Below are 22,433 nucleotides of genomic sequence, written 5' to 3'. Positions count from 1 at the left end.
CAGTGAGGCCTCTTGCCCACCTTTCCCTGGCTCCTTCTGCATCCTGACTGACCCTGGTGCCTCCCCGTGTGCCCCACCCCTGCAGGGTGTGGCAGGCTCACGCCTCCTAGGAACTGTGAGTAACACACTCTCTCTTCAATGGCGGTCTTCTCCTGACCTCTTGACTTCACCAGATCCGAACAATACTGAAATCTCTATATTTTAAAACACACACATACAAATTTGTTGAATGACTCAATTAAACCAGTGAAGTTCACTGTATCTTCAAGGAAAATGATATATAATCGTCATCAGGAGTTAGGTTTCCTTGGACTCATGATAAATGAAACAACTGTAACATTTTAAAGATCTGTAGGCCACTTGGCCCTCATCTTGGCTGTGAGTTTAATTTACAGGTTGACTGCTTGTGGTTATTATTGTTGGTGTCTGTCTAACCCTCAAGCTTTTCTTGCATCTGGGCACCCCAATGCAAGGGAGCAGCCCTGCTTTCTTCTTTCCGCTACAGACACAAATAATTAACACTAGACACCAAGCACCAATAAATTGACAATAAAACACATACAAGTTTATACTTTTTGAATATAAGGAAATAAGTCCTACCCGTCAACTTCTAAATTACAGCAAGCTCTAAAAGTAATGAGGCCACATTTCTACCCCTGAAGCACTTGGTGAGTTTTTCCAACACATTAGAACACAGTTGTTCTCATTTCATTCCAAGAAAATGTAGTTCATGTTGTTCCACGGCCCACTGGTCAGATGCCTGGATGTTCTGTGCCGAAACACACCTCAGGCAGGGCCGAGCCCGGGCCCGACAGGCATGGCAGCCGTGGAAACTGATCCTGGGAAACTGACCTTGGATTCACCCTCACGGTAAGCTCCGAGGAATGTGCTGGGTGGTTACCCATTACTTGCACTTGGTAAGGAGCAAAGCCTGGGGCTGGAGTCTTCAGCACAGTGGGCACGGGCCAGAAAGATATAAAGACGTCCACAGGAATGGCAAAGGGAGCTTCTGGAATGAACTGGAGGGAGCCCCAACCCTGGCAGTGGCTGTCTGGGGCAGGAGAACCCTCAGTGGGATTTGATAGCCTGGGAGGCCTGACTCTCTAAGGGGGAGCTCCCACGGCGCCTCCGTCTACGCAGCTGTCTGCCTGCACTCACACGCATGCTTCCTGCGCTTCTGTTGCCCAGCTCTTTCCAACCGTGGTCACCCTGCAGACAACCACACGCTCCTTCATAGAAACGCTACCTGACCTGGCTTCAGGTATCAGTCATAGTAACAGAATGATGTTCAGGAAACTTCAGAAGGGTCATAAAACTGTGCTTGTGTGCTCTGAAAACCATCTTTGCAAATAAACACAAGGACGAAGAATTTACAACAGAGGAGTCAGGAGCGCTCTCCCTGGTCCATCGGCTCTCTTCTCCCACCAGTGCTGCACACGGCCTCCCACACGTCCCGGCTGATGGCTGCTCCCCCGTGAGCCCTGCACTTCCCTCTCTTCTCTGCGCATCCTTCTTCCAGGCTTGCGTCCAGGCCCACCTCCTCCGTGAAACCTCACAAGATCAACTCTTTACGAATGCTTGCTCCCTCCAACTCTAGACTTCCTCCAGGGTGGTATGTCTGGGGATTTAGTGTGAGACGTGAAATCATCATTTTAATTTGTAATAGCTATGTTTACTTTAAGCCACGCGAAATTGATGTTTTTGTGGATTGAAAATAATGATCAAAGATTGGCAGTTTCATATAGTTCAGCCTAATATATATGTACCAGGAGGAAAAAAAAAATGTATTACAAGAAAACCGTATGATTTTGCTGATATTTTTGCTTAGGAAGAGGCTTCAATAGATACTTTGTGGAGTCGTACATAAACAAATAAGTAAATAAACATTCTGATGGTGCAGACATGGCAGAAGTGGTTAAGCTGATTTCCACCATCAAACTGCAGAACAAATACATTTGGACAACCAGTGGTCCTTATGCCTCTTGGGCCATCTAACATGACCTTTTTTTGGTGGTTATTTTCTCTGTGTGTCTGTGTTTTCTCTCCAACTAGTCTCCCAGACATTTAAAGGCAGAGAGCAATGTGAATGATCAGCCTCTTAGCATAGTACCTTATACACAGCAGACAGGCCCATGAGCGGGATTTGTCTGGGTGATTACGATGATGGTATCTCACCAGGAAACACCATTTGTCCTCCTTCTTGTTATTCTAAAGCTGGGAACTGATGGGCCATGCTGTTCTGGCCAGGAAGCCTCAGACCTGGAACAATTTACAACTCAGGGCTCTTAGGAGCGCTGCATGTTAGAAACTGCCAAGAAATGATAAGAGGCAGTGTAGTCTGTTGGACAGAACATGGGCTGGCCATCTGGACTCACTCTATTTAGCTGCATAGCATGCATAGTTCTCCCCAGCTTCCCAGTCCCAGCAGACAAGGCCACAAGCAGGTGGGAGAGAAGAGACCGTGGGAAGCCAGCTCCTCCGATAACATTCTCCTGGAACCTGACCTCTCGGCCCAGCTGCTGAACACTGCAACCAGCATCAGGTTCAGTGAAATACCGTCCTTTAAAAAGTGATGCCTGGGTCTTGTGAAAGGTGTGGGGATAATTACGACTCACATGCTTCAAAACACTAAACTAATGTCGCTCGTACAGCCTAGATACTTCATTTCTCCTTTAAACACATATAAAATACTATGTGCAGCTGGTATTTTGAAAGCCCTTATAACTTAGGCTTTTATTTTAAATATAGTGTTTAAGGAAAAACAAACAAACAAACAACATGCCTAGTAACCAGTCCTTATTGCCATGCACAGCAGCGAATGACATGTCTCCAGCGTAGCCGGGAGGTTCGTCACTAGATGTCACAATCAATAATATTAAAGAAAAAATGTATTGTAGAAATGGGTGATGAGGAGAGAGAAAAGATGTTATTTTCCTCTGGCGTGTCAGGAAAGCACCACAAGGAAGAACTATATGGACTCAGTCCTGAAGGATAAAAAAACAGCTCAGTAGGAAGAGAGGGAAAGAAGGCAGGCTAGTCCAAAGGGAATGGTAAACCCTGATGTGAGGAGTCCGGAGTCGGGGAGGCCTCTCTCTTTACCACTTTACATTTAAGTGAAGTTACTCTGATGAAACCGGTCTCCCCATATCTATATAACGACAGGGGTAGTTTTTATTCTCTAAAATGCTGCTTTGAGGAAGATGTCAAGGGATTTAGGCGTACACTTCCAAAATAAAACATTTTCCTAAATAAAGATGCTAGTTTATCAACTAGAAGACTAAAGTGAACTTTTTTTTTTAAATAAAAGGTAGACAGAAACGATGAGGAAAGTCATAACAATATAAACATGCATTTACTCACCAACTCATGCAATCCTAAAACGAGGGTTTTACTGCTCAAAAGTGTGAAAGAGATCATTTTAATAAAGAATATAATGCATATTTTTACAACACAGAAAGTCATCTCAGAATTCATTAACCAAGAGACCCCAAAATACACAAAATATTGGAGATTTTAACAGAGTTTTAAATAAAGTGACTGAGAACAGATTTACAATGGTTGAATTAAACTAGGTTAGGAATGGCAGGAGTCTGTTCCCAAACTTTGAGCACAGGGAAGAACTATGTAATAGCCTTAATACTGACTAGCTTAAAAAAAAAAAGTTAATAACCACATGGAAATGGCTGGACTCTTAGAAGAAAGTTACCCTACCATCCTGAAGTTCATAATAGTGTGGGTAAAGAATATTAATTCTAATCAGATCCATGCCATTGACTTAGGAAAAACATTTTAAAACATTAGCAAAAAGATAAGTATGATATGAATGCAAAGACATCAGCTCTAATATAAAAGAGATTCTGAAAAATAAAATTTTGATCACATAACTATATAGTCATAATCCTAGTGAAAGCAAAGGAGATGCCGCTATAGAGTTCACCATATCTTGACAAGAACTTCCCTGATGAATTCTGATTCTACAAGGATGAGAAGTAAATGGGAGCAATGACACAAAGTAAAGACAACCACAAAAGTGTCAGGAGAATTCCTAGGAGAACATGGGAGAGGCCTGAACCCAGAAGGACTGAGATTGAACATTTTGAAAAAATACCAGAGGAAGCACCTAGAGTATGTTTTAAAATACCTGAATTTTAAAATCCTGTCTGTCCCCTCCCACAAGATTATACTGTATAGCACAGGGAAATATACACAAGATCTTATGGTAGCTCACAGAGAAAAAAATGTGACAATGAATATATGTATGTTCATGTATAACTGAAAAATTGTGCTCGACACTAGAATTTGACATAACATTGTAAAATGATTATAAATTGATAAAAAATGTTAAATAAATAAATACATCTGCATATTTAAAAAAATAAAATATCTGAAGAGGAGGAACAAGCGAAAACTGAAACATTTGAAGGGGGGGGGGTCATTAACAATAAACAACCAAGACTGCAGAATTGTTCAGGTCTCCTTTTGTGAGTTTCCCTCTGCAAGCAAAATAATCCATACACTCAAACAAAGAATCCACCCACAAATGGGGAAGGTAGAATAAACAGTGCAAACATGCGATGTCAGTCCGAGGTGGTGGTGGGAGTGGGGAGAGGAAAGACATTAGTGTGAGCATCAGATATTCTCTGAACAAGTAGCAAGTGTGAGACTCAGTCCCAGGAGCAGAGTGACCAAGATGGCGGAGCAGGAAGACACTGAGCTCACCTCCTCTCATGGGCACACCGAAATTACAACTATTTACAGAGCAGCTATTGATGAGAAAGACCAGAAGACTAGCAGGAACGATTTTCTATGACTAAAGACATACAGAAGGAATCACAACAAGACAGCTAGTGGGAGGGGAGGTCAGAACCCCTACGCCCAGGTGGGTGACCCACAAACTGGAAGGGAATCACAACTGCACAGCTTCTCCCCAGGGATGAGGGGTCTGAGCTCCACACTGGGCTCCCCAGCCCTGTGGTCCTGCACCGGGAAGACAAGTCCCCAGAGTGTTTGGCTTTGAAGGCTAGCAGGGCTTACTGTCGGGAGAGCCAGAGGGCTGTAGGAAACAGAGACGCCACTCTTAAAGGGCACACACAAGCTCACAAGCTCCAGGACCCAGGGCAGGAGCAGTAATTTGACAGGAGCCTGGGTCAGACACACCTGCTGATCTTGGAGAGAGTCCCAGAGGCAGGAGGCGATTAGAGCTCACCCTGGGGAAACAGACTCCGGCAGCAGCCGTTTTGGGGAGCTCATTTTACCACGCGGACACTGGGGCTGACAAGTACCGTCTGGAATCCTCCCTCTAGCCTATTGGCCTCAGGACCCAACCCCGCCACCTCCCAACAGCTTGGAGGCACTAGTAGTGGAATGTCTTGGGCCAAGCAGCAGCTGGGAAGCGACACAGCCCCACTCACCAGCAGACAGGCTGCTTTGAGACCCTCTGAGCCCACAGCTACCCCGGAACCCAGCCCTATCTGCCAGAGGGCTGGGGACCTGGCCCTGCTCACCAGTGCACTAGCCCCAGTAACACCAGGGCCCTGCAGCCATAGACCTCGAGACCCAGCTCCACTGAGGGGCCAACAATAGCCCAGGGACCAGCCTCAATCACCACTGGGCAGGCACCAGCCCCAGGAAGCCTTGGACCCCAGCCCCACCCACCAGCAGGCCGACACCAGTTCCAGGACATCGTGGACCCCTCAGCCAGCCACCCTGAGATCCAGTCCCACATACCAGCAAGTCGACACTAGCTATGGGATACCCCAGACTCTGCAGCCAGCTGTGCCAGAAACTGATCCCACCCCCCAAGCAGGCTGAGACTAGATCTGGGATCCCTGGTCCTACAACCACCCACCCCAGAACTGGGCTATGTCAACCAGTGGGCCAGCAGCCTCCACACAAGGCGGGGCCTGGCAACCAACACGACCAGGGCCCAGCCTGCCAGACTGCCCACTGTAGTCAGCCCACCCCAACAGAAGGACCCAGGAAGCCCACATAGGAAACATCCCTAAAGCATCCAGATAGCTCTGGGGACAGAGGGTATTGCACTGCCAGGAGGCACGGAATCTCTCCTACAAAAGGCCACTTCTCCAAGGTTGGGAAACATAACCAACCTACGAAACACATTGAAATAAAACCCATAAATCCAGCAAAATGAGGTGACAGAGAAATACCTTCTAAACAAAGGAACAAGATAACATCGGAGAAGAAGAGCCAAGTCAAGTGGACATAGGCAATCTACCCAACAAAGAGTTCAAGGTAATCATCACAAAGACGTCCAAAGAACTCAGGAGAAGACTGGATGGACAGAGTGAGAAGTTAGAAGCTTTTAACACAGAGTTAAAAAAATATAAAGAAGAACCAGAGATGACGAATATAACAATTGAAATAAAAAATAGAAGGAATCAGCAGTTGACTGGATGGCACAGAGGAATGGATCAGCGAGCTGGAAGACAGAGTAGGAGAAATCACTGATACTGAACAGAAAAAAGAAAAAGGGATAAAAAGAAATGAGGACAGTTCAAGAGGCCTTTGGGACAACATCAAGTGTACTGACATTCACATTCTGGGGGTTCCAGAGGAGAAGAGAGAGAGAAAGGGGCAGAGAACATATTTAAAGACATAATAGCTGCAAAGTTCCCTAACCTGGGAAAGGAAACAGACATCTAGGTCTAGGAAGCACAGAGTCCCAAACAGGATCAACCCGAAGAGGACCACACCAAGACACATTGTAACTAAAATGACAAAAATTTAAGGTAAAGAAGGAATAGTAAAAGCATCAAGAGTAAAGCAACTAGTTACATAAAGAGAACTCCCTTACGGCTACCAGCTGACTTTTCAGCAGAAATTCTGGAAGGAGAGGCATGGTATATTTAAAACAATGAAAGGGAAAAATCTACCACCAAGAATATTCCACCTGGCAAGGCTTTCATTCATATTTGATGGAGAGAGAGAGATCAAAAGTTGTACTAGACAAGTAGTAGCTTAAAGAGTTCAGCACCACCAAACCAGCTTTATAAGAAATGTTAAAGGGACTTCTCTCAGTGAGAAAGAAAAGGCCACAACTAGAAACATGAAAACCATAAAAGGAAACAAAATCTCATTGGTAAAGGCAAATATACAGTAAAGGTGGGAAGTGAACCACGTATAAAGCGGGTAGGAAGGTTAAAAGACAAAAGTAGCAAAATTATCTATGTCCACAGCAAGTAGTTCAGGGACACACAAAACAGAAAGATGCAAAATACACCAACAACAGTGAACGTGAGGAGTAAAAATGCAGCGCTGTTAAAATGCATTTGAACTTGAGAGAGACCAGCACCTCAATCCTGAAACCAATGTGATACGACACTAGGTTAAAGGCTACCCACTTTACTCTCTAGAAAATCTGAGTTTGTGGCAAATTTATCAGGATTAGGTCATTTGAACTAGAGAATAGTGAGTGCAACTTTGAAACTGCCCATAACGACTATTGGAGTCGATGTCAGCTTTCAAATGACAAGTTACTAGCCTTGTGACTAGGGGTGAAAAATAAAGAATGAGAGTGATTTCACATATTAGAAGGAAAGCAGATGTAGAAAATGGACTAGATTAATTAAGGAATACACCAAAGAATAAAATTAGGACCAGTGGGAAGGGATAGGTGAACTGGCTTCAGATTCATTCATTCTTTTCCCCACTCACTCAGCGAATATTTAGTTAATTAACTCCCATTGGGTGTAGCACCATTTTCAGTTCTAAGCAAATGAAAACTCACTCCAAAGAAGGCTGGCCCAGAGAGATAGGTCAGTATATAGGTATGCCTGGAGATAAATGGGTATAGTAATTAAAACACGGGTTAATGTAAGGAACAGAGAGAACCAATCCACTCTGCCAGTGGAAGTGATTTTAGATTTTTCTTGAAGCATGAATGAAGGTGAAAATTGGAGGGGTATTAAAAAGGAATAAAAAGTGTTTCTGGCATTGACAACACTATAAGCAAAGACACATAAGTGAGAAGTCCATGATGTGGTATAGAAATGAGTATTTTTGTTCGCCTGGGGCTTACAGGGCAAATGGTGAAGTGGTGGGGAATAATGCTGAAAATATAGATGGCAGCCCAGCTAAGGAGTTTGATCTCCACAGGCAGTGGGGACCAGAGTGTTTTACATTGGGAACGACAGGAGCAAATTTGTAATTTAAGATCCTTCTTAGAGTAAAGTAAGGCTCAGCTCACAGGGAGAGAAGCCTGGGGAGGGTTCATCTCTTCCAAAGCAATTGCTAGAGACCAGTCAAGATGGGACGATGGCAGTGGAGACGGAGAGAGGGAACAGATTTGAGAGATATTTCCAGATAGAAAGATAGGATTTGAGGAGCAACTGAAATCCATAGGTGATGGTGCAAGAAGGTCCTATTCAATAACTGTTCCCAGGTTTCTGGCTCAGGGGATTGGTGGATAAAAGTAGGGGATTTCCAAGGCATGAGAAGAGTTAAAGTGTCAGTTTAGTTTGGAAGGAGGAAAATGTGAGCTTTCTACAGAGCAATCAAATGCTCCCATTACTGAACTTATGTAATATACAAAAGCATGTTTGTCCCCAGGCAGACACATGCTTCTCTCAGGAGCCGCAGAGCTAGCCTTTGTGCCTGGCACTCCACACAGTGGTCCTCAGCCTTTGATGGACACTGGGGAGGAATCACGTGGGGAGGTTTTTACAAACACATATGCTGGTCTCCACCCTCAGATTTTTTTTTAAACCTTCAGTGGATCTGATATGGAGATTCTGGCATTTTTAAAAATAGCTCCAAAATAGATTCTGATGTGCATCAAGATTTGACAGCCACCGTAACATCCAGCCAATAAATAACACATTAATTAGTTAAAAGAAAAAAGAAGAAGGAGAGAAGGCTTCCTGAAGTTTATGCAGCAGCAGCTGGTTGACCTTCTATTCTCAACGGTATAGTATTGGCTGGGAAGATGCAAGACGCAAGATGACCTTTAAGATCTTCCAGTCTTAAGGGTTCATGAATGTGATGTTATGAAATCCCTGGCTTTGACCCTTGAAGATAGAGCACTAGCTGAATAATCACTGGCCTGACTCAAAGAATCTTTTCTTACATCTTTTACATTATTAATGACCATCCTCTCTTACAGCAACCTGTTCTTTAACCTCACAATATTCTGTGTTTTTGTAGAGATACACTTCTCTCCATTTGCTTCTCCCTCAAGGCCTGTCTCTTCTACGAGACTGAAGTTCTTTACAAACAGGCTGGGATTCTGTTTCTTTGGTTGTTGTGTAACCAGCACCCACCTAGCAAAGCACAGGTACTTAGTGAATAGGTGAGCAGTGAGCCAGATTTTTTTGTGTGTGAAAATGTTTAAGCCACATTGCATTACTTTCAGTATGCCTATGGATCTGTCCATGAGGGTCTTACAGACTCAGGAAACAGTTTCCAAAGTGTTAAAAAAAAACACATACAGCTGCAGACAAGATATTTTTAGATTCTTCCTCAAGAAAACACTTCGGCTCCAAGAACTTCGATGTCCTATAAGATAGCTCCTTATGTAAAATAAATCAAACGTCAGTATAGGGAATAAATATCTAAAAGGGCGAACCAGGCACAGGTGTTTAACCTGAAAAATATAATTTAAGCCCCGGTTCTGTATCTGGATCTAAGAAGTTGTACCCTACAAGCCAGATGAACCTGTGGCTTTCATATCATTTAAATGTTAATGATCAGGTTTAACGATTAGGTACAAAATAAAGAAATGAATGAAAGGCTGAACTAATGGGAAACTCAAAGTTCACATCAGCAGAGTAATTCAAGAAGTAGAAACGGGTGGCTCATTTGAGGAGCCAAAATGTTACAAATCTCTATACGAATTGTGGTCAATATGCTTTTATATGTTTGAACAGTTAAACATTTGCTGACAGTACTTACTTATGCTGTTTAACTAACTCACGACATTTTAAAATATTTTACAGTCCTGAGAGGGAATGTGAGTTGTTTTTTCTAAACACAAAAATGATCAAAATCAGAATTCTAGTTTACCTAAAATTTGCCACTTCCTTATTTCTCACCTCATCCGAGTCTCACAACTTTACAGATCAGGAAACGAACCATCAGAGTAACCTCACATGGAGGTTACTAAAACTGGAATACTGTGAGAAGTGTTAATTATAATAAAAAAATCACTGAAGCATCATGTTAATCCAGGTGAAAAGTATATTATATTTACAAAACCATGTTTTTATTAAAATGGTAAACATAAACTTCAATTATCAGAATGACAGAAGAATACTAGATTCTAATTGACGATACAATTTGGGTTACCAAGGAGAAAGTCATGTTGTTTCAACTGACGTTATCAAAAAGATGTTAAGAGTAGTGGTAAGATACATTGACATCTTGCGGCCTTTGGTAGTGGGGCCACTGAGAAGGATGTTATCACCTCTGTGGTATCCTGGACAAAACTGTTGTATAACCTCAATTTAATCATGAAAGGATATCAGACAAAAATCACATCAAAGACATCTTGCAGACAACTAACCAGTACTCTTCCAAGACACCACGACTGTGAAAGACAAAGAAAGAATACAGAACTGACTTGTTGATTTTCCATATTTCTGATGTATTCAGATCATCACTCTAAAGTCCGGACATAGTACTGGATATATAAATGTAGGTTTAAGACATTGGAATAATTCCAGATCACATCCAGGGTATTAGCTAAATTCTAGGATGCAGACTTGTTTTTATGTTATTTGCAGTTTTCCCCGAACAGCTATAATCAAAAAAGGATCCTCTATTAACTAGAGATATCAGTTAACTGATCGAAAATTACGCTCAGCTAAATTTACATAAGTCATTTCTTACAAAGGCTGTATGTCTTTCTGAATCAGTATCTCAGATCAGAGTATTAGAATTATGACGGCTATTTTCATTGTCCAAACAGGAAAGCAGGCACACAAGAAAAGTAGAACAAAAAGAGAGAGGGGGAAATTGAAGCAAGGAGGAAGGAAACACTATTCCTTTAAAGCACATTCATTAACCTGGGACTACTAGATGCTCCAGGCTAGAAGTGAGCAGCTTGCTTCTAAACAGATTTTAATTTTTAATCTGGTGGAATAGGTCAGGTGCCACTCTCCCACCTGGAGGCCCGTCCCAGGACCTACCTGCCCCAAGGCAGTACTGAGGGTCCGCTAGTAATGGTCACCTTTGGGTAAATGCAACCTCCAGGCAGCCACGTGGCTCTACGTGTTCTGACCCCCAAGGACCAGTACTAAAAGCTGGATGAGATTTCACAACAAGGTGGGGTTTTTGTCCTTAGATATTTTTTAGGGATAAGAAAAGACACAGCCAATAAAAACATTTTTTAAAGTGAGGTAGAAATAACTAAGATCCTAAAAAAATCAAGATCAGCTTTACTACTTAAGTAAAATTGGGTGGGGGCATGTATGTTGGTCCAAATGTGATGCTCGTGAGACAAATGCTGAGACATGAGCAAGATCTGGGAAATCAAAACGCCTTAAATGCAGGGAGAACTGAATGGAGCAGGCCCCAGAGCTTCACGTGAAGCTAAAACAATCAAAGAAGAACCGAGAGTGACTGATGCCCAAGCTCTTTGCAGACCTAAGATCAGCTGGCTACTAGCACAGGCAGGCCTCAGCTGTCCATGAAAATGAGAGCACATTTTAAAAGCTGCGTTTTAATTTTAGAGGTACTCAACATTTCCAGTATTGTTTACTGGAAAAGGCCAACACCCGCGTGTTTTATTTATGCGAGGCAGAACCTCAGTCTAAAAGCACTCGGTTTTCCACATGGCATTCGCTGAGAATGTGTTCGAAGCATAGTTCCGGGGCCAAGAATATTGTTTTCTTCAGACTCAGTGCATGCATTATTAAAGGCCTTCTGCTGTGCCCTCGACCGGGAGATGGCAGAAGAGAAAGCAGTGGCCCCGCATTCTGAATGCAGAGGGCCGACGCCCAGTCATTCACTACAAACTCGAACAGCAATAACCCCAGACTCACACTAAGCCACGCCTCTCTTTAGTTCCCTCTAGAGAAAAGGAATATGGAAATATTTAAATAAAACTCATATAAAAGTTCAGTCCCAAGTACAACATCTTGGGTTTTTTGGACGGTAAGTATTTCTCTGAGCCTGGTGCCTGGCGTCCCCTTTCCACATTCCAGGGCTGCGTAGACATTCACACCAGCCCCCAGTTCCACCAGCAAAGCCAGAGAACTATATACTGACTCCTTCCAACAAGATTTGTGTTAAGATCATTAAATGCCCAAAGTAATTTTTTTATTAGCTGAACCAGAAATAATACATAATATACATACCAATTTTGTGACAGCGAGAAGAGTTACTCATGTTAGTGAGCCAAGAATATCTGTGGTATAAATTAAAAATCTTCGGATTAAGTCCAGTGTTTTAAATAGACTATGGAAAAGCATGAGGCTAATGCCAGGTGAATTTTGACTGGAATACAGGAGAGCCTTTGTCATTCTAGGAAAAGTACTTCTTCACAATAGGCAAGTTCTCAGGTAAGTCCAGAAATTATTCCTTTTACTTGGAAAGTTATCTTCTTTCACTTGGGAAAATGCTTTCTTTAAACTGCTCCCTTATTGCATTTTAATAAATAATTTGATTTATAGACATTAGATACACCCACATTTCTAGTGTAACATCTTTTGCATAAAGCAAAGCGCATCTGTGACAAAAATGTCCATCCTACTTAGATATGGGGAACAAATAGCTGACCAGCATCCCCATGTGCATGGGAACACGTGCCTCATTTTATATAACACTTGCCCCTTAAAAATAAGAATATAAAATGCTTTCTTCAGAAAATTTCAGAAGAGTATGGTTTTTGCATTACACCTCTACTTGATACACTTTCCAATACTTCAGAACCCTTATATTAAGAACTGGTGCTGACATAATTTGAATTGACCCCATGAGTACGTACAGAAGTGCCAGTGCATCTCAGCCACTATGCTCTGAGCAGGTGACGCAAGATGAGTCAGGCACCGTCTGCTGGTCCTGCCTACGAGGAGCCCACGACAGGGCTGGCAGGAGAGACACGTGTACCTGGTTGTAACGTCCTGGGATTATATCCTGGTGGTGTGAATCGCATGCTCTGGCAGAGCAGAGTAAAGAGTGAGGACTTCGGGAGGGGATGTGGGAGTCGGAAGGGTAGGGACTCAGCAGAGGAGGTGACATCTGAGTTGCGTCGTAAAGGTTTAGCACAGGCACTGGAGAGCATTCCAAGCCAGGGAAAATCAAACCAGCCCGCCCACGCCAAGTGTTTATAGTCAGACTTTTGAAAGTATTTTCCTTCAACGAGACTTCAGTTTGCAAAGACTCACATAAAATAATGATCGCAAATTAGATGGTTTCCTTCGCACTAGCCTGCCCTTCTGCCAAACTCCCTAGAACAGTTAGGAAGTACAAGTAACAAGAAGAGGACTGAAAGTACCTTGGTAGGGACAGAGAAAATGAGGATGCTTCCCTCACTGAAGTCATGGTCGGAATCAGCGCTGCTGGCCTGTGAGTGAGAAGCGCTGGCACTGAAACCACGAGATTCACGCTGCAACAACCACGCCTTTCGGTCTGCTTGCAACACAGATGAAATCAATCTCTTTAAGAAAGAGGGTCTGCTATGAAAAAGTCTGTAAAGCCCTATCACCCACAGGGTGTGTAAGAATTTTGCTCTGTGTTGGGTCCTTTTAGCCAGAAGGGAGGAGAGACAGCGAGGAGAGACTGATCATTTTCTCCCAGCCACCTAATCGCACTGGTATCCTGAATGGAGATGAAGGCTGTGCTGCAGACTTTGTGATTTGCACTGTGTTCCTCTTCTGCTACAGAGGGAAAAGTAAGGGGGGAGCAGGGTCCCCGGGGTAGACATGGATGGAGGAAAAGAGTTCTGGGAAGTCTCCACCTTCATTCAGGTTCTAATACTCAAATGAAGATGATGCTAAGAGGCTGAGAGACCAAGAGGACAAGACTTTGATGGGTTTTCACAGTGCCCAGAAGCTAATGAAACTGGGGTTAAAAACCTAAGGGGAATTTAAGCTAGCTGGGACCTAAATATAATACGTTGCATCTTGCTTATTCACATTTTATGAAATGAAGTACCGGTATTTTCATACTGGTATTTTTTCAAAGTGGTGTGCCTGCGTGTGTAAGTGTATGTGTGTGTGTGTGCCTGTGTGTGTAAGAGAACGAGGTTTGGTTACCGGGGGAAAGGGGGTGGGAAGGGATAAATTGGGAGTTCGAGATTTGCAGACACTAACTCCTATATTTAAAATAGATAAACAGCACGTTTATACTGTAGAGCATAGGGAACTATATTCAATATCTTGTAGTAACATCTAATAAAAAAGAATATGAAAATGAATATATGTATGTATATGTATGACTGAACTATTATGCTGTACACCAGAAACTGACACAACATTGTAAACTGACTATACTTCAATCAAATAAATAAATAAACAAACCAAGTGTCTGGATTGCGTTCACTGTTTACTTTTCTTTGAGCCATCGACCAGTAGAGCCAAGTTGTAGGAAGATGTGCCTTGGAGATTGAACCCTCTTACTATTCCCCACGTAGAAGGAGGCAGCTTCAGAAAGCTGAGGGTTTGGCTCCCTAGATCCAGGTGTCATGCCCTCCTGTCCATGGGGGGGCTATGGGGCTGCCTGGGGCTCATGAGTCTTGGGTTCTGGCTTCTAGTTCTGGGTCTCAGGTGGAAATGAAAAGCCAGAGTTCGGGCTGCACGCTTTACATGGCTGTTCTCTCCCACTGTTCTCTGATTCCATCGCACAGTGTGATGTTCTGAAGAAATGTTTCATCCTTCCGGGTTTCACAGATTCATATTTTAGAGCCACTGTAATAATAACAATGCCCCATCTAGTGTCAAAACAGGGAATACTGGCTCAGGAGTGCCGTGAGGACTGGCTCTGTGGCCCTTCACTGCCTCAGGGCTCAGAATGGAGGTCTGCATAAATGCTGCTGGGGGGGTCTTTGTCATATCCCACCTGGCCAACTTGGTGGCGTGAGACAAGTTTAAAAAGCTTTTTAGGAAGCTATTTTACAGCTTCCATGTGTGATGTACAACACTAGCACAATAGGGCTTTTATTAAGGTCTTACAGGATAATCTTTCCCACTCTCTGTACCGGCAGCATCATCACCAACATAAAAGAGCCTCTGGGGGATGGAGATGGGCAGGCAGTGCCTACCCGAGGGGAGATCAGGAGAGATTCTGGGTGCCGCAAGCAAGTCAGCCCAATTCTGGCATCTTGAAGACTCACCTGGGAGTTTGCCAGGATTTTAATCTGCCTTCCCCTTTCCACTTCCTTCTTTCTGAACGCTCCCACAAGGAACTGCCTCTGACCAGCTAACGGCTAACCTCACACAAACCCAACTCCCTGGGTTCCGTACAGCGTTGCCCAATCCTTGCTAAATGCCACCCCCCAGGAAAGAAACCAAGGGAGGGAACAACATAAGGACTGAGACAGGGCGTCTACCAGTTAGACAAACGACCCTCCTCCTCGGGTGTTTGACTCTCCTGTGTGTTTCTGTTGTTGTCTCTATTAAGCAATTTAACTTTCATACCGCCATGTAAGAACCACTTCATTTTGGAACCTGCCTCCCTCTGGGAACACAGGTCAGCTCAGTGGAGTACTTATGGGGTGTCTGTCTGCTGCAGGCCAGACACTGTCTTAATAATGTCTGGGCTGAGAGAATGCAAGACTCAGAAATTCTGTGTCATGCTGCCCGGCCTGCTTTCAGCCTGGGACCTAGGTAACTGGAGGCATATTTTACTTCCCATGACCAAGTTCAGTGGAAGACATTTTCTCCCTGTTTATTACCCTTACACCTCGTTCCCGTGATGGCTGAAGCCCGCCCCAGCAGTGGCTGATCTTTTGGAATGCTCACATCCTGGATGAAATGACGGCTCCAGCCACTCACCCGCTCAGATCTCTTCTAACTGGCTGCCTCCACTAGTCAAACTTCTGCTCAGTCACTTGGAATTCTACCCTTTCCTAGCCAAATGTGACTTCGGCCCAGCCCTCAGCATTGGCTTGCCAGTTTAATGTGCCTCTCCTGGGATCCACATTCCAAAATCAGCTTCATTCCAACTGGCCCAGACCGTCCTGAATTTCCTCATCGCCCAACCCCACATTCCTGCCCCATGACCTTCGTGTCCATCCTGAGGGCAACGCACCCTCTGAAAGAGTTCAGAGTGATGGTCTCGGCTCAGTTCTGTTGATCTCGGTCCGGGTCTGGCAACTGTGGTACTCTGGAGTACAACTGTTACCTAGTACCCAGCAACTGAGGCAGCTCCCACAGAAACTCCCAAGGGAGATTTGCCTTAGAGGGCCGCCAGAACAACAGCAGTCTCCGACAATCACTGAGGAAAGGAAACACCTGGAGGTTTTATTGAGCACCTAGAATAGTGCCTGGTACATGATGGGATTCAAATATTTTGACAAACTATGCAAAGATATCTTTCAGATAACAAATTGCAAATGCTCAGAGTTATGCACGGATACCGTAACTCAGGACAGAGAGTCTGGGTTTGTATCTGCACCCCCAGTGCCTGGCGTCCAGTACAACTGATGCCTATTTGTTGAATTAAGATGATTTTGTTGAGAAAAGTATGTCAAAGGCATTTTCGGAGGTTATGTAATTTCCTAGGAATCTGGATGAGGCAGGGCTTTTGAAGATGCCCCAAAACATAACCATCAGATCGCCTGGAGCCCTGAATCTGCATGCTACGGTGTTCCTGAGGCACTGGGGTCCGTGCGTCTACCTGGTGGGCAGGGAGCCCTGCAGGACAGTCGGGACCTAATGTGCATTCCCCTCCTGCCGGGGTCCGTGGCACCCTCAGATTTGACCTGGGATGCGGGAGGTTCCTCTGGACACATCTATTTACTCACAAGCTAAAACAGGAATCTGGGTTTGGCCAAGCATCTCCAACCTGAAACACATCTGAGGATGAAAAACAGTCAGCTACAGACCTGCTAATGGAGTCCGACAGAGCTGCCAAAACAGCTGGATGTCAATGAACATGTCAATGTCATGATTTTAGTATGCCCTTCACTAAAGGCTACTAGTTTAGAGCATTTATGTATTTATCTTTCATAGCTGAAGCTCTCCATAAATGTGGGGAACACTATACTTAGGCCAATCAAGGGTGCATGATTTCCAAAGTACATTAAAATGCGTTAGTGCTCATTTCACATACAACATAAAGCATCCATTTTTAAAATGCTCACAGCAATCGATGCCTTTAATTGCGCAGAAAAGCACACACAGGTGTAGAAATGTTCAGTCCTCGCCAGGGTTCCTGATAAGTCATCTTCAGAGATAAATCTCCACAACGGATGTTTCAATTAAGACAGTGATATTTATTGAAAGGTGAGCCATAAATGTATAGGCACTTGAAACATTATTGAACGGAAGTAATTTATGCTGCAGCTGGGCACTGCATTTCAGCCCTGCTTTGATTTTATCAGCATTTGTCAATTAATCAACATGAACCTTGTAAAACATGTACTCTTATTAGTGAAAACAAGCAACGGCTTGCAGACTCTGAAGGAAAGGTCGCTTAATAATTTGCTAATTGTGCAAAGATGGATTTCACTTTTTTTTTTAAAAGGTAAACTCTCCTTACCACTCTACATAAAAGAGAGCTTTATTTAAGCTTAGCCTTGATAACTGAAATACGGTCAGTGGTTGATTTTTTTTTTTTTTTTTACTGGTATTAAATAGCAGAAAAAGATTAAGATGGAAAGAAATCAATTCAGCTTCAGGTTTTTCAAACTTATTTTAAGAAGTTTTTTATTGCCACCTATGACATTTCAGGGTTGCCCACCTTGAGGCTATGGCTATAAACAAATCAATTATATTTTCTTGGCAGACAAATGAAGAGGAAAAAGACAAAGTAGCAGAAATGGGAAATGAAGAAGCACAAAAGAGCTGTGCAGGGGCAATGTTCTGTTGCTTTTCTTTTTGTTTTTTCATTTGCCTCAATTCGTCCTCCATTCTGCTAGATGAGACGTCAGCTCCCGACTTCTGACTGCCAGTTCATTTCAAGCTCAGTGAGTAAGAAAGAAGCAGAATCTAGCTCTCCCCGGGGGGAAGCCGGGCATTAGCACACTCGCCACCTCTCCAGGCCACCAAGAAAGCGCTCTACCTTCCAGGCACAGTGTTACCACCACCCAGAGCTCAGGGAAGTTTAAAATGGGTAACATACCTCGGACAGCAATTTCTACACTGGGGTCTGCAGGGCTGAATCGAGAAATCCGCACCATCTTAGAAGTATAAGTGAAACTTAAGATGAGATAGCATGCCTCGAGGCATTTGTAGGAGTAAGAATTTTGCACGGAGTTTACAGAGACCACGTTCCTTGAATAGAGATGGGTCTTGGCAGATGGTCTGGGCAAAGTGCTTGGCTGCAGGCTCCTTTTATATGAGTTACGAGGCCCGGGTTGCTCTCTGCCTGCTCAAACTGGCTGATCAATCCATTCCATTCCATTCTGTTACTCCGTTCTAAATACGGCATTATTTCAGGCACATTTCCCTAAGCAGATGCAAGCACCCTTTTCCTGTGTGAGACTCCCTTGGGCAAATTAGGGTTCTTGGAAAAGGGTCAAGGAGCAATCAAACAAAATACCTACTGAGAAACAAGCATGTGGTTTCCAGGGACGTCATTCGTACAGGCCACAAGTCAAATTTTAGACACAGCTTGGGCAGGAGTGTTGAGTCTGATAGGACCAGCTCTGGGAAGCAAAATCCTGATACCTGCAGCCAAAGATTCTTTTTGTGGTCATGACAGGTAAGTTTTTTTCCTCCAGCTTCATCAAAGTATAATTGACAAACAAAATTGTATAAGGTATGTATAAACAGGATTTGATATACATGGGATGAAATAAAAATTCATATTTTAAGGCAAGACAAGACCAATTTCAAAACAAACATTTTTCCTTTGCCCGCTTGGGCCTCCTCCCTCCCCTCTGTATGTTGCATCAGGCGTCTGCTTTATGCATTGACCAGACCTCCCCAATAGCAGAAATGCCAGCTCCACCATAAAGATCGATTTTCCTTTCTTCTGGCATCAGCCATGTAACTCCTTAGAAGACAGCATTCCTTTCTCAGTCCTACAAGCGGTCACAATGACCCACCACTCACGTGTATGTACAGACATCTCTGGTGAACTTTATGGACAATGTCAATATGTCATTTCCCTTAAAGACACAGATTGGTGCAGAACAGATTGGTCAGACGACTGGGGAGATACTGGGCCACACCTAGTGGGTGTTCTCACTTAAATACTTACTTGTAACCTCTTTAATGCTACTAACCTTATTCCTTGTATTTCTGCCTGTTTTACCAGATTATGAGTTTCTTGCATGACCAAATGTATGACTGAGCTTCCAACAGCAAAAAAAAAACTGATGTCCTGAAACAACTGACCAAACATACAGTTCTGTAAGATCGATGATTGCAATAGTGTCACTCTGGATATGGGAAGAAACAACAAGGGGGAACCGTGTCCGAGACCATGACAGAGCCTCAGATCCCTTACGTACAAAACTGGGCTTTCAGCTTCTGCTAACAGGGCCTAATTCAGCAGCAGCACTTTGAGAGGCCTAGCAATGAAATGCTTGCCCCACCTGGGAATGCACATTCCTAGCACAGCGGGACAAACTGGTCATGGAATGCCTCCAGAACCTTGGTCGAAATTAAGACCGAAAAGGAGGGGACTGTAAAATAAAGAAGGCTGCTCACCATCCAGTTCTACCAGACTCGTGTCATTAACTCCTGCAGATGCTGACCTACAACACACCCTGAAAGGGATTCAGGGCAAAGATCAGGATGAAGGAGGTACTTTGTGTTCTAGGAAAACTGGCAGGACAGACCCCTCAGATAGTGAGATATTTTCAGGAGAGTTTTATGAACTCAGATTCTTGCATCTTCCCATACTTAGAAAAGCACTAAAATCATTAACCATGTTCCTTGCAAATAGCAGTGAACGTCTACCAAGATGTGTGCTTGACTGCAGTACCCTCTTCTCCAAAATCACGTATCTGCTGCCCCTCCCCCCGACCTCTGCAGGATGGTTCTCAGAGCTCCCTGAGAGACTGTCTCTCGAGTTACAATCCTCAGGGTGGCTTGAATAAAATTTCCATTTCTTTCTTTCTTTGACTATTGCTCAATTTTTTTCATCAACACACACACATACATAGTGAAATGATGACCGCGATAAAGTTAGTTATCATGTACATCACCCCACATTACTCGTGTGTGTGTGTGTGTGTGTGTGTGGTAAGGGTTTAATTTTTTTATGGAAGCAAAATTGATAGTCATATGATAATGGAAAACTTCCTTGTCCAACATTTCTAATTAAAAGCTGCTAATCAAATCCTAATTTCTTAATAAAATCATATTTAAAAAAATTATAAAGGGAAAGTTACCATAAAATTACTATCTTCAGTTCTTATCGTCCTATCTAACAAATGTGGAATATTTCTGAAATAGATACTCCTTATTGTATTCTTTTCTCTCAGTCATAGGGAGAAAAGTCCCTTGTATGTTTTTTTAATATTTGCTTTTATTAAGTTCAGCTGCAGTTAGCTCACTTCCATATATCAGGACTCTTCAAAACAGAAGAGACAAGAGGCAAATGCAAATGTGGGAAGGGAAGCTGCTTGGTAACACAAAAGCCGCTCCCTCGCAAGAGTTATTTCTCCCTAAAACATATAGACCATATTAAGAAGCCACAGGGAAAAAAAAAATGAATAGATGTGGATGGCAGGTTTTCATCTGTTTCCTTGACATCTCAGAATACTGTAAATGAGTCTGTGTGTTTCAATTCAAACTGTTCCATTATCTTGGAGGTCTTAATCATTTGCAATAGCAGTTTCTGAAATGTTCAAAGCCTGTGCTCAAGGAGCATCACTGGCATTCAATGTAGTCATACTGCGTTAAGCAGATTTACAACCTTGTTCATGGTTATCCTTGATCATCTTTATTTAAAAGTAAGTTCAGGCTGATGAAGTGGCTTAAGCCTCCTCTTACATTTCAGCCTGTCAGTCCCACCCCACCAGAACACCTGGCTCTGCTGGGCACCCTCACACTTCTCCCAATGAGACTAAAGCTGGCAAGGTGAATGGGGCAGAGTCGTAGGTGGCATTTAACCTGGAAAAAAGTTTAAGAGGGCAGCCTTGTTTTCACATGTGTTGGTTTTATTCAGGTATGGGATGGCCAACAAATTAGAGATGCTGGCCGCTGAAAAGATAGTGTGTTACACGTAGCTCCCAAGAGGAGGTGCCGTGAAGGGCTACATGGGGAGGTACCAAGGTTGGTCAGGAGCAGGGGAAATAAGGAAAAGATGTGAGCCAGAACCTTTTCTGTGGTTTCTGCAGGAAAGACAAAGCAAGGCAGGGTAAGAAGGTTTAGGGTTGGACGGTTTAAATAATCTCAGTAGGTTCTGGGGTCCAGGGGTGATATCTCATTGTCTGGTACCTGGCCCCAGGGTGATTTAGGGCAGGGAGATAGTGTCCTGGACTGCAGGAGCCTGGTAAAAGGGCACAGGTGGGGCGTGCAAATCAAAAGTGTGCTCCCAGACAGTGCTCTCTCTAAAAAGTAGCTAAGTCTGGGAAGGGCTATGCCTCCCTGGCTTCTGCAAGACTCTAAGATGTCAAGATACATCTCGTAAAATACAGAAGATAAAAAACATGATGAATACAAGCCTGTCTGAAACAGTACTGTAAGAAACACAAGAACAGAGCTTCTTAAATTTTGCTGTGCTTAAAAATGACCTGGGTATTTGTTAAACTATAGATTCTGATTCATTAGATCAGGTGGGGCTTGAGATTCTGCATTTCTAATAAAGTCCTTGGTGATGTTGGGGCCACGCTTTGAGTAGTCAGGGGTAAGAATATCCCTGGGTCACCTTCTACAGCGGGGAGGGGAGAGCCTGACACTGACTGAACCCTGCTTTGAACCAGATACTGCTCGGCACTGAATGTACAGACTTCACCTTGTTTTGCTTGGACAACATCTTTTGCTCATAGGAAAAATCATCCCAATGTTACAGGTAAGGGAACTGAGACTCAGGGTGGTTCAGTAACCTGCCCCAAGTCACTCAGCTATAAGTTAGAAGACATAAGTGTCTGACTTAAAAACCCAATTTTTTCCCCTACCGCAACATAAGTACAGATGTTTCCACTCTGATGGAAAATAAAAAGTCTCTGTTGGTAAAGGCTTCATAAAATATAAAGTCCATGGACTTGAATCGTGGCCATTTATAGCTTGACTTCTGAAAAGAAGAGAAATTCTGAATGGTGCTCATTACCTGGAGACCAGAAGTAAACGATGCTGACTGAATCACCTGTATTTCATTATAGCCGTTCGAGAAACACTTTCAATGAGATTCCCTACTAA

At 43.5% G+C, this 22,433-nt stretch overlaps 1 protein-coding gene across 8 annotated transcripts in view; it reads right to left on the bottom strand.

Moving 5' to 3' along the window:
* The window catches only part of ENOX1 (ecto-NOX disulfide-thiol exchanger 1), a 512,379-nt gene that overhangs the window by 212,524 nt on the left and 277,422 nt on the right, over window positions 1-22,433 (bottom strand). Inside the window, exon 1 of one of the 8 annotated variants that reach the window (XM_074378221.1) lies at window positions 18,241-19,967. The exons of the other annotated variants lie outside the window; for them this stretch is intronic. Within the exon in view, the coding sequence (XP_074234322.1) occupies window positions 18,241-18,298 (58 nt within the window). The 5' untranslated portion in view covers window positions 18,299-19,967. Of the gene's footprint in view, window positions 1-18,240; window positions 19,968-22,433 lie in introns of those variants that run through there. 8 annotated transcript variants of the gene reach the window in all.

Source organism: Camelus bactrianus, chromosome 14, assembly GCF_048773025.1.
Source record: "Camelus bactrianus isolate YW-2024 breed Bactrian camel chromosome 14, ASM4877302v1, whole genome shotgun sequence".
In the NCBI taxonomy this organism is placed as follows: domain Eukaryota; kingdom Metazoa; phylum Chordata; class Mammalia; order Artiodactyla; family Camelidae; genus Camelus; species Camelus bactrianus.
This window is presented reverse-complemented; position numbering and strand designations above follow the sequence as displayed.